We start from the raw sequence: 12,616 nt of genomic DNA, 5'->3' as shown, positions 1-12,616 counted from the left end.
CTTGGTTCGTTTTGGAAGAACCCCGACCAATTAAGCAAATGAAATAAAACTTGGTATATAGAGGTTTTAGGGTGATGTTCTCTAATTTTCTGTCTAGTCGTCCACCATGTGCTAGATTAAGCATAATAAGAAAAGGGTCCACTGTGCAGACCTGCACCATCCAGGTTAGAATAAACCAACTATATGCTCGTCATAGGATTTTATAACTTTTTTTCTGTTCCTATCTACTTTTCTCTAACTTTCAGGTTTGTACTTTTTGTCGGTTAGATTGGAAAGTATAGTTTTGTTTTTCGGTTTTTTTTCTTTTCGGGTATCTGGTCATGGTCAAGGTTATGTTTAAGATAAGTTTAAAATAAGTTTTTTTTCCGTTTAACATTACACAAGACACCATTTCCACAGCTATTACATCTAGAACAAAACTTCTTCTATTAAACTAAGTACTACAAAATAAAAGACAAAGAAATATTACAATTTAAGGGGGTATTCTAGTCTAGAAATCTGAAAAAATCGAAATTTTTTTTTTACCATATTTCTGTAGTTTAGGCATTCAAGAATATACTCTAGAAAGGACTTATCGAAAATCCTATTATTTACCTAGTTAGAGCCATCTTAGTGATGTGGTATCTAACCTGTTACGGCCATCCCAATGAACTTCAAACGCGTTTCTCTCGGAACTAGTTTTTTTCTAACTGGCGTACACGATATCTCAAGTTCTACTGAACCGATTTATGTCAAATTTATATGAAAATAATCTGCATACATCTCTCTATCGCATGAACCAATAAAAAATTATAACTTTTTAATTTTACTATTTTTAAAAAATCGGTAAACGCAAAAAAAAACGTTTTAAACAGCATTTTTGTTTTCAAACGGCCGCCATTTTGTTAAAACCCATGTTTTTGACTTGTCCGAGGTTCATGCCATAGCGACATCTTTACTGATTCAGAATCTGTTCGATTTTTTTGTTTCAGATAACCAGAAGGACTGGAATCGTGTACGCCATGGCACAACTTTTTTTTGAACACCCTCACTTCACCAGCATGTAACTATTCTAATTATGAATATTTTTTTTCCGTCCTATTTTTGTTTTATTGTTGAGAGATAGATAAACGAATAATGATATAATGGATAGTAAAAATATTCTTTGTTTTATTTTTACGGAGTTCGAAAAAACGTCCGAAATTCGTGTCTCTACACTAGAATACCCCCTTAAGCTAGATACGACGCGCACTGCTACTTCCGATTCTAGCTCTAAACAGAAAGACCGGATATCTTAATCTGCCGAGTTCGCCTCTTGGCTAGAATCGGCAGGAAAAACCCAATTCCAACAGTCGCAAAGTGGCAAAGTGGTCATTGGCACATTTCACGCTAGAAGGGATAGATTAATGCGTGTTTTCTTCTTTAAATTCGTTTGAATCATTATAGAAATAGTAGGTACTTGTAGAGTCGTAATTGAAATTTTCTTCTACGTACAAAAACGTAGCAGGAAACACATAAAGTTTTTCATAACGAGGCGTGGTTTTGGTTGGGTTGGCATATTTCTCCCCCATCCCCACTCAGAGAGAGGGGAGAAGTGTCTATTCACCATGTTTCGAGTCCCCTAAAACCTTCGCATGCCAAATTTGGTTTCATTTGCTTGATTAATTCTCGAGTAATGCAGAAATTTGTGTTTCATTCGTATGGCAGCCCCCCCTTAGAGAGGGGGGTGGAGTGTCTAACCACCATAGAATCATTTATTTCACCTTAAAACCTCCATATGCCAAATTTCGTTTCATTTGCTTGATTAATTCTCGAGTAATGCCGGAATTTGTGTTTAATTTGTATGGCAGCGCCCCTTAAAGAGGGGGGTGGAGTGTCTACCCACCGTAAAAACATTTATTGCAGTCTAAAACCTCCACATGCCAAATTTCGTTTCATTTGCCTAATTAATTCTCGAGTAATGCTGAAATTTGTGTTTCATTTGTATGGCAGCACCCCCCATCATTTGTATGGTGTCTAACCACCGTAAAAACATTCATGCAGTCTAAAACCTCCACATGCCAAAATTCGTTTCATTTACTTGATTAATTCTCGAGTAATGCAGAAATTTGTGTTCCATTTGTATGGCAGCCCCCCCCTTAGAGAGGGGGAGGGGTCTCGAACTATCATATGAACCTTCCCCGACCCCGAAACCCCCTACATACCAATTTTCAGTAGTTTCCGAGTCCATAAGAATCAGACAGACAGACAGACAGACAGAAATCCATTTTTATATATATATATATAGATGTACTTGATGTGCAACTTTGAATAAAAGAAAGAAATAATTCATAGAACGATTTTTATTCGAATTAATAAATAATTTTTAAACTTCTAAAATAAATTAAAAAATAAATATTGGAATGATTTACTATAATTGTAAATAAATAGAATAGTTGAACTTTCCTAATTTTGTGTTGTAATTTGTTGATATCATAAAAAATAGTCCATGAATCTCGCAATCAGTCCACGATCTCTACAATGCATCATTGAGATATCCCTTCAATTTTAGCTGGTCTGAAAATTGACCAGTTCTGCATTACACCTAACATTGAATCATGTCCATCCAAGCTGTCGCTCAGCCCGTTATAACAAGTATCGAGAACGTACATCTACTGCTACTACTATTGGATGTTCTTATTCAAATCGATGATTGCTGTAATGTCGATAGAATTCGCTTTCATCATATTCTCCACTTTTGTGGTTGATATCCTCCTTGATCTTGTCATCAGATGAATCGCTCTGTTTGACGCTTGCCCTACTCGTGCTCGGTTCGGTATTGAACAGGTTAGCGGCTTCCTCATCATCGGCATACTCGTAGTTTAGCTCATCCATGCGTTTCTTAGCTTTGACCTGAAAATAGAGTTGGATGTTGATGTAAATGGCTCATACATTTTGGGAACATCGAAAGTTTTACACTGTTAGGATACTCGCTATCGGTATCCGGTACAAATATCCGCATAGGGGCAGTTGTGGTTTGAGGCTCAGCGGTCGCACGTTTACTATTTTGTCCATTATTACTCAAACTGAGAGCGTTTGCAACAGCTTGTTGATGTTCTTGATAGGCCAGTAAGTAGTCCGTAGTAGATGATGCACTCGACTGTTGGGGAGCTTCCGTGTTATATTGGTACGAGTTTTGTTGTTGGTGTTGCTGATACAGGTCATGTTGAGCCTGAGCTAATATCTCATCATTCTCTTTTTGACGTTCAGATAATTCGTAGAATGACTGTTGCTGAAGTTGCTGTTGCTTTTGTAATTGTTGTTGTTGTTGATGCTCTGCATCAACTTGGTAGTGATAGTAATCACTTGGCGACAGCTGATTGTGTAAGTTAATTGTTCCATAGTTTAGAAGATTTGCGATTTCACTCTCCGTGAGTTGTTGATGGGCGGATTTTTCTTGCTGTTGGATGAGCTGTTGTTGCAATTGTTGCTCGAGTTGGTTCTGTTGGGGTATCTGTTGCTGATGAAGAGCGAGCTGCTCATGGCCGACAAGTTGGGCGTATGTTGGCACATCATTGGATGACTGTTGGTTAAGGTCGTTCAGTTGTATTTGACTAACAGCGGACTGCAGCTCATGTAGTTGATCCTGAGTAGCGGCAAGAATTTGACCTGCACTCGCGGCAGGTTCGGTGTGCTTGTAAGTGTAGGAGTTGAACACGACGTCTCCAGTTGAGGTAGGCTGGCTAGGAACAGCTCCAACAAAACTTGTCTCTGGCTTAAACAGATTCGCCTGCAACTGCTGCTGGTGATTGTTGAAAAGGTTATTGGACTGGGTCACGAGATAGGTTGGATTGTAGAGCTGGAATTAATAGGAGCAATGATAGTTAGTTTTTGGGACTAGTTTCGATATTGTTTTCTAGGGTACTAACTGAGAGTGGCATTCCCTGCAACATGGACGTTTGTTGGAGGATATGTTGCTGAAGCTGAGGCTGTGTGGCCAGCGGAATTGAAAAGCTTGATTGTGGTGCTGCGTTGACAATTCCATAATACGGTTTCTGGGCAAACGCGGCGGTACTGGGTTGAGGTAGGAATTGCGTTTGGGTTTGGGTTTGGGCCTGGATCAGAAGGTCCTTGGGTGGATACTTTCCGTTACTGGGTTCACTCAAAGGATCCGAGGTAGGTAATAGTGATTTACTCGGAAGGGATGGATCCGGATCTGGAGCGAAGTATGTTTTCTGGCCAGAGTAAAGGTCCTTCAATGTTACGTCATTGGTTTGTTCCTCTGTAACTTGATATTGATGTATCGATACTGGCGGATATGATGCACTTGGTTGTTGCTGTTTAAGTATGTAATTGTTTTTTCAAAAGGCATGAAGAAAACATAAGCGGAAAAGGTAATGAAATTCATACCGTTGATAGTGCTGGGTACGTAGATTGTGGAGCATACGAATGCTTAGTGGTGAAGGCCGGCCTAGTTGATTTGTGTATATCAATTTCCAGGTTATTATTGTCGTCAAATGTTGTGATTTTCAACTGATGGACAGGTTTATTTTTGGTACTTCCAAGGTTGGGAGCGGGAATTGTGTGGATCGCTCCATCCTTAGATGAAGTTAAATGAACAGTGGGTTGTTGTACAAGCTGGAATTATTGTGAATATTATATGCATTTATCATTGATCGTTGTATCCTATACTCCTTACAGGTTTCAGCTTTTCATAAACAATTTCGCCTGTTTTTGGTCCAGTTGGTGACGTCGCGAATTTATGTTTCAAATTCAGATTTACCATGAACGGTGACTGGGATTGTACGAGATGCGGTCGTTTGATAAGTGGCTGTTTATTTAGTGGATATCCTTGCCCGTAAACTGACTTTATTGGCCGCTTCATGCTGAAACAAAACAATTTTGAGAATTATTCATGCATGGCTTTGTATTCACCGAAATTGCTGCACCTCATGATCATCCCTGGCGCTGGACGAAGTACTCCAGAAGGCATTCGTGTACCACTTCGTAGTTGGACCATGTACTGTTTTAACGCCGTTGATCCGGTGCTCTGTTTTGCTGCCCAGCTCGGATAGGCCATTGGCAACTTAGGGTAACCACCATTAATTGCTGGCTTAAATGATGGACTGTAGTCTCCATAAACAACACTTGCAGTGATGAGCACCACTAGAAATTGGAACTATTAACAAAAAATATTATTTTAATGTCAAACAGATTTAGAGAAATGGATAGGGCAGTCAGGAACAAGCGTAGTATGATACTCAAACTTCATAAAATAAAATAACCATACGTTGAGCACACTTAAGCTGTAAGTGAATTCAGAGATCAGATTGTGTACTTAGTAGTGAGTAGTGATTTTCTGTATTTTTATCAATTTGTACCATATTTCGAGTATGAAAAATATTTGTAACAATATTTTGTTGTACTACCCGATTTATTTGAAAATTAGATAAAAATCATTTTGTTTGATTATTGGATAATGATTAAATGAATTCTCATTAATGAGATAAAACGCTAGAGCAGGGTTTCTCAAAGTGATCGACATCGACCCCCTTTGGTCGACGGGGTCTGAATATCGACCCCTATAAAATAACACAAGTTCTTATTTGAAATATTTAAGATGCTTCAAGATTTAAGATAAGTTGTGTCACGTGAATAAGAATGACCAGGGTTGCTGGATTTATTTTCATTTTGAATTTGTTGTTCTTATTTATGGTTTGCTGAAGTTGTATCAATACAACAAAATAAATCATAAAAAGTTTTCTCATAATAAATTGTATGATGTTTGTACATGGTTTTGTTGAACTTTGCCTTTCTTAAATTTACCGTCAATTTCATCCTTGACGCCAGTGTTGCCACATATACAGATTTTTCTGTATTTTAAATAACTATTTTTGCTACTGTCAAATGTGTCAAATAAAGTAGTGATAGTAATCGTATTTTTTTTGCAAAAAATGCGAGCAAAACAAAAGTTTGGAACCGTCTCGCTACAGAAACTATGAGCGCAATTATCAAATCGAAATTATTCGTTAAAATCCGAGAGGGAAGTGCCTCAGTACAGTTGTCAAACGACATCGTGGGCAAATCCTGCAATATGTCGAAATACCACGAGCAAAGTGAGGATTAAATGAATACATAAACTGTTTCCATCGGTTCCCTAAAAACACATTTTAAAATTTTTTTAATGGCATAATTTTCTATGTATCTAAAACTCTCAATCATAGATATTCTACATTTTTTATCAAACTAGACCTCTGTGCGAGAAAGAATTGCACAGTAAACTTTTTGCATAGACTTGAAAATTGAAAAATAGTCTCAATAAAAAATATGGCAAGCTATACCAGTGATCACGAGCTTCGAAATATGGATAAGCAGAATATATACACTGGGGTGCCAAAAAAATCGACCCTAAAATTTCAAAAAGTTACCCTATACAAAATGTTTACCACCTCGAAAAAACACCTTATGCCAAATATCAGTTCAATCGGACGTAAGGGAGAGTGGTGCGAAGCGGTCAAAGTTTGGGTTTTTTGAAAATCAAAAAATCTCCCAAGAAATCGTGGTTTTCGAAAAAAAAAGTTTGATGCCAAATGTCTCAAAATTGCATGAAACGTCGAGATCTAGTGTCATCTTCAAAAAAATTTGTTGGTAAAAATCGACACTCTGGGACTTAGTTTTTTCCGGAATACGAGACGAAACGTATGGTTTTAAGTGCCAATAAAAATAATTATCTCGATTTTTCATTCGGAACTTATTGCGAAATGTTGATTTGCACGATCATATACCCTATGCAAAATATTAGCTCATTCGTAGGGGTAGTGGGGGCAAATTGGTCATGGGTGGTAAAGTGGTCACCTGCTTGTTTGGTAGTATAACTATTGATTATAGATGCCGTATTGATAGTCAACTTATGTTTGAAGAATTTAATGAATTTTGAGTCACCCTGTACTTCAGTAGAGCTGTCGCATGTCAAAATACAAATAAAAACAGAAAATACTCTCTCGATAGCCATTCGGCCGTAGTTCTGTGCGCATGGTATTTAAGGAATTTCTCGTGAAATTTAGTTTATTCAATCTGATATATTGGACAAATCATCAGTTTGGACCACTGTTTACATATTCTAGTAGAGGTGAACAGATATTTTGTTTGATCTCAGCGATTAATTAGCATAGAAATTATTTTGATGTTTGGGGGCAAAGTGGTCATAGGTGAATAACAACTTAAGATGTTCTGTTTACTAAAGCTAATAAACCTCATCACTTTCTGCTTTTGAAGAAGATCCTTTTGTGGTTTTGACCCTGGATGAATATGCCACTCCAACTAAACCAAAACTCATTATGCGGAACGTTATGTATTTCTTACTACGTTTTTGTATGCAAGAGAAAATTTAAATTGAGACTTTAAGTGAACAGGCCAAGCTTATTTCATACATGTAGCTACTATATCAAATATGATTTGAACAAATTTGGACGAAAAAAAACGCATAAATCTATCCCATTTAGCTTGATATGTGCGGGTGACCCTATTAGGTGACCACTTTACCTCCAAGCAAAGAAAAAGTTCGGTTTTTCACCTTTTTTTCCAATGATGAAAAGTGTACTATTTTGAATTTTTATAGTAAAAGCCGTTTGCTACCTTGAAGAACAATAAGTTGAACTGTAATATTCTTCGTGAAACGGGAGTTGGAGCGATATGTGGGCGCTGAAAATGGGCATATTCCTTAGGGTGACCACTTTGCCCCCACTTCCCCTACTTGATTTATTAGCGTTGCGAAAAATCACCGGAAATCGGGATTTTCAAAAAAAAAAAAATTTTATGCCAAATGTCTTAAAATTGCATGACACATCGAGATTTACGGTTATATAAAAACATTTTTTTTCGCCAAGAATCGACTTTTCAGACGGTTAGTTTGTGAGTAATTCGTATTAATAAATATTTATTTGATATTTCCTAAATTTTATCTCTATTTATTTTGCTGAATATGATTTGTTTTCTATATTATAGTGACTTTCAATACTTCTGGCTGGTTTGTCCTATTACTTCCCTTTTTTTGGAAGAATGTCATGAGTGTGAATTGAACTCGTGACCTTTTGCGTTCTGGCCGGGGGATTTTTTGTCAAAGGAAATTTTTCCGGCTTGCACTGGGGTCACGCGTATTCTAGAGCAATATCTGAACTCTACTCAAAGTTATTGATATTTCTTCTCTCTTCATTTGTTTGTCATTCTTTCTGGGGCAAACAAAAAAAGTTTGTTGGCGAAATGTGAAAGAACAAATTTCACATTTTTGATTTTCAATACTATGTTATTTTTTGTATTTGAGTAAATTAAAATTGAAATGACCCATCAATAGCTTTGATCAGGGTTAAGATATTGATAGGTTTTGCATCGCAAACTGTTGGTCTTGATAAGCTCTAAATGTCGTACGAAGACAATTCTGATGTAGAATTTAAAAGTTGGAGTAAAAAAACTCGTTTTTTCGTGGCTACCATAACGTAGCTTAGATAGAAACGCTATAATATGGTAATACGGCTATAATACGGCAATACATGGAATGGAAACTAGAATGGAGAAATGTTGTATTTCCAGCGAAAAAATGTTCAATTTGGATGGTCCGGATTGTTACAGTTGCTATTGATACAATTTAAGTCGACGGACTGTCGTGAGATCGAAGCGAAACTTTGGGGGCGAAAGTTTAACAGTGTGGGGAGCCGTTTCCTATCACAGCAAGCTTCTCATTCGTTCCATTTTCACCCGAATGAACTCCGAAAAGTATCTTCAATTACTGGAGGACGTTTTGATTGGCCATATTGAGAATAACGCTACCGAGGGTATCGTTTTTTCAGCAGGATAATGCATAGATCCACGTTTCCAAGCAATCGAAGGCATGGTTTGCTGGGAAGGACATTCCGCTTCTTGAATGACCTACTTGCAGTCGATTGCAATCCCATAGAGAATCTATGGAGAATCTTGGCCGAGATGGTCTATGCAAACGGAAGACAATTTGACAACATTTCCAGCCTCAAGGCAGTAATTCAGGAGCGTGGGCTATAATTAATATGGCAACACTTTAAAAGCTGTCTGACACGATGCCAAAACGAGTTTTCAAAGTGATCCGAAATGGAGTTGGACATACTAAATATTAGAAATTTGCCGCACAAATTTTCTTTTGTTGAAATTTTAGGATGCGGCTAAACGAATGTCCGCCCTGATTCCACATATTTCAATTACTTAGAAAACAAAAAGTGAATTTAAAGGGTGTGTCACATCAAATTGCATCACGGAAAAAACGCTGTAGAAATTCGCCCAGTAGACCGATCCTTTTGAAAATTTTAGACAGTAAAATAAAAACTATTAAACAACTTTTGGCATTTCCTTTTTATTCATACTTCGAGCCCAAGCCCGTATGCTCGCACCTTCTTCTTTACCCCGTCCATAAGGTTCTGTACAACGTCAGGTTGTAGTTTTTTTTTGAACAGAAATCCATTTTCTCTTGAAGTCCGCCTCCGATTTGACAACTTTTGGGTTCTTCCGGAGGGCCTGCTTCATAATCGCCCAATATTTCCCTATTGGGCGAAGCTCCGGCGCGTTGGGCGGGTTCATTTCCTTTGGCACGAAGGTGACCCCGTTGGCCTCGTACCACTCCAACACGTCCTTTGAATAGTGGCACGAAGCGAGATCCGGCCAGAAGATGGTCGGGCCCTCGTGCTGCTTCAATAGTGGTAGTAAGCGCTTCTGTAGGCACTCCTTAAGGTAAACCTGCCCGTTTACCGTGCCGGTCATCACGAAGGGGGCGCTCCGCTTTCCGCAAGAGCAGATCGCTTGCCACACCATGTACTTTTTGGCAAACTTGGATAGTTTCTGCTTGCGAATCTCCTCCGGAACGCTGAATTTGTCCTCTGCGGAGAAGAACAACAGGCCCGGCAACTGACGAAAGTCCGCTTTGACATAGGTTTCTTTGTCCATTACCAGGCAATGCGGCTTCGTCAGCATTTCGGTGTACAGCTTCCGGGCTCGCATCTTCCCCACCATGTTTTACCTTTCGTCGCGGTTAGGAGCCTTCTGAACCTTGTATGTACGCAGGCCCTCCCGCTGCTTGGTCCGCTGGACGAATGAACTTGACAAATTCAGCTTATTGGCGACATCCCGGACCGAACTTCTCGGATCACGTCTAAACTGCTTAACTACGCGCTTGTGATCTTTTTCACTGACGGAGCATCCATTTTTGCCGTTCTTCACCTCCCGGTCGATGGTTAGGTTCTCGAAGTATCGTTTTAGTACTCTGCTGACCGTGGATTGGACGATTCCCAGCATCTTACCAATGTCCCGATGTGACAACTCCGGATTCTCGAAATGAGTGCGCAGAATTAATTCACGACGCTCTTTTTCGTTCGACGACATTTTTCCAAATTTACGAAAAATTGACAGTGAAGCATGGCCAACGTGATCTATACACTCTTATCTGATTATAAGCGAAAACTGAAGATATAATTCCTAAAAAATTTATTTCTACAGCGTTTTTTCCGTGATGCAATTTGATGTGACACACCCTTTATACTTTTTTTTAGAATGAATTCGATAAAAATAAACAATAATAGTCTTTTATGAACAAAACTGTACAAATATTTGACTTATTTTTAAAAATATTGAGGAAAAATTGAGCCTCAAGGCAGTTATTCAGGAGTGTTGGGCTATAATTAATATGGCAACACTTTAAAAGCTGTCTGACACGATGCCAAAACGAGTTTTCAAAGTGATCCGAAATGGAGTTGGACATACTAAATATTAGAAATTTGCCGCACAAATTTTCTTTTATTGAAATTTTAGAATGCGGCTAAACGAATGTCCACCCTGATTCCACATATTTCAATTACTTAGAAAACAAAAAGTGAATTTATATTTTTTTTTTTTAGAATGAATTCGATGAAAATAAACAATAATAGTCTTTTATGAAAAAAACTGTACAAATATTTGACTTATTTTTAAAAATATTGAGGAAAAATTGAGTGCGGCTAAACGAATGTCTACCACTGTAGGGATCAAATGAAAGTTGGTTGATAAGGTTATTTGGATTTGGTATTGAATTAGGTGGCAAAAAAATGTGTAAGTCCACTATAGCTACACACATTAAGATAAAAATGTGTTCGTAGAATCATTCAAAACACAATACATTTCAGTTTCCTGCGTTGATTTTTCACAAAGTTACAGCATTTCAAAAATCACCTAAAACTTTAGACTTCGCACATTGTGTTTTTAATTTTTTGTCTAATGTATTTTTTCGCTTTTTTTTATTCGCGAGGAAAATATTTCTCGGAAGTAAACTGTAGATTCCAAAGTTGATAAATTTTGTTTAATAAACTTTAAGAACTTTTCTAGATCATTCCGGTTGAATCGAGTTTTTTTCAAAATCAGACATTCAGGGGTTCAGGACGCTCGATTTTTGCACATCACATATTATTCAAAGCTGGAACTGAAAACAAATTCTTGGTTTACGAATTATTTTAAGTGCACCATATATACTAAACACTACTGAAGTATCCGTTCATTAATCCAAGTTGATATAGGCACTGGATTGTCATGTATATTGATAAAGAATGGTAGTATTCATTGCAAAATCAACAAGCTCATTGGTTAACATTAAACGATCCTATAACAAATGGTTAATTATTGAACTAGCGCAAATATTAACTTCAGTCCTTCAAAATAATTTGAATGATCACCTTGATTACTTTCGGTTACCTTAATGATATCCATTTTTAGTTGTATTCCGTATTCTCTTGTTTCAATTTCTTCAAACTTTTCTCACTTTTGACTGATTTTCCACTTTTCTTCACTTTTTAAATGAACACATCTTAAACAATTCAAACATTATTATAATATTTCGTTTTTGTTGAACGCACAATTCGTACACAAATTCGTACACCTTCACCTATTTTATTCATATGTCGACATTTCACATTTTGCTTTTCTAGACTCAAAAAATCTGCACAATTTTATCGTGGATTACACCACTTCGAGCAAGTAAGTTCTCCGTACGACGAACCGCATAACGACGCGATCGAAGGCAGACTAAAGTGTAACTTGGAGACACTAGAAAACTGCAAGTGCTGAACTTGAAAAATCTCTCTTGCCCACGATACCTACACCTGTTGATCAATGGTTCCCCCGCGAAGCCGCGAAGAAAGTAGTCAGTAGGGAATTTAAAAAAAAATGAGAAAAACTCGATCGATTCCATCGAATGCGATGGAAATTATCCGGTCCATCTAGAGCTGGTAAGTCGCGCTAGCCCACGATGGTGGCCGCCGTGCGGTTAGTTTTAACAGGAAATACGTGCAGTTCAATTAATGCTGCAGATAATCATATTATGACATAACGCCGAATCATAATCCGGCGTGGAACCGGATCAGACGGAATGGTTTTATTAGGATGCCACAGATAATAAACATGTCATAGCCAAGTACATTTCCGTTTTAGTTTGACTGAAGCTCCATTGTCACGACCTATCATAAATTGTTTTAATAAGGGTTCGATTCAACGATGCAGTCATCACTAAATATTGTTGCTCATTTGTCAGCAAAACTAAAAACAAAAAAGGAAAGATTCAAATTTTAAATACATGAATTTCCACTGTAAAAAAAATAAAGTTAATTTGATAAATTTA

At 37.6% G+C, this 12,616-nt stretch overlaps 1 protein-coding gene across 1 annotated transcript; it reads right to left on the bottom strand.

Moving 5' to 3' along the window:
* Positions 1 to 2,376: 2,376 nt before the first annotated feature.
* LOC129762998 (putative mediator of RNA polymerase II transcription subunit 12) lies at positions 2,377 to 12,011 on the bottom strand. Its single transcript, XM_055761695.1, has 7 exons — positions 11,695 to 12,011; positions 4,908 to 5,137; positions 4,658 to 4,844; positions 4,369 to 4,596; positions 3,888 to 4,295; positions 2,936 to 3,817; positions 2,377 to 2,871 (listed from the first exon to the last, which is right to left on the bottom strand). Exons 1-7 carry the CDS (start codon positions 11,707 to 11,709, stop codon positions 2,656 to 2,658), a joined length of 2,166 nt encoding a protein of 721 aa, XP_055617670.1. The 5' UTR covers positions 11,710 to 12,011; the 3' UTR covers positions 2,377 to 2,655.
* Positions 12,012 to 12,616: the final 605 nt, after the last annotated feature.

Source organism: Toxorhynchites rutilus, chromosome 1, assembly GCF_029784135.1.
Source record: "Toxorhynchites rutilus septentrionalis strain SRP chromosome 1, ASM2978413v1, whole genome shotgun sequence".
Classification (NCBI taxonomy): Eukaryota; Metazoa; Arthropoda; class Insecta; order Diptera; family Culicidae; genus Toxorhynchites; species Toxorhynchites rutilus.
This window is presented reverse-complemented; position numbering and strand designations above follow the sequence as displayed.

Excerpts from the sequence above, each read along its gene's own strand:
- LOC129762998 (XM_055761695.1), bottom strand. Across the intron at positions 4,597-4,657 it reads TTTATGAAAAGCTGAAACCT|CTTGTACAACAACCCACTGT; the intron begins GTAAGGAGTATA and ends CAATAATTCCAG. Across the intron at positions 3,818-3,887 it reads TGCAGGGAATGCCACTCTCA|CTCTACAATCCAACCTATCT; the intron begins GTTAGTACCCTA and ends TATTAATTCCAG.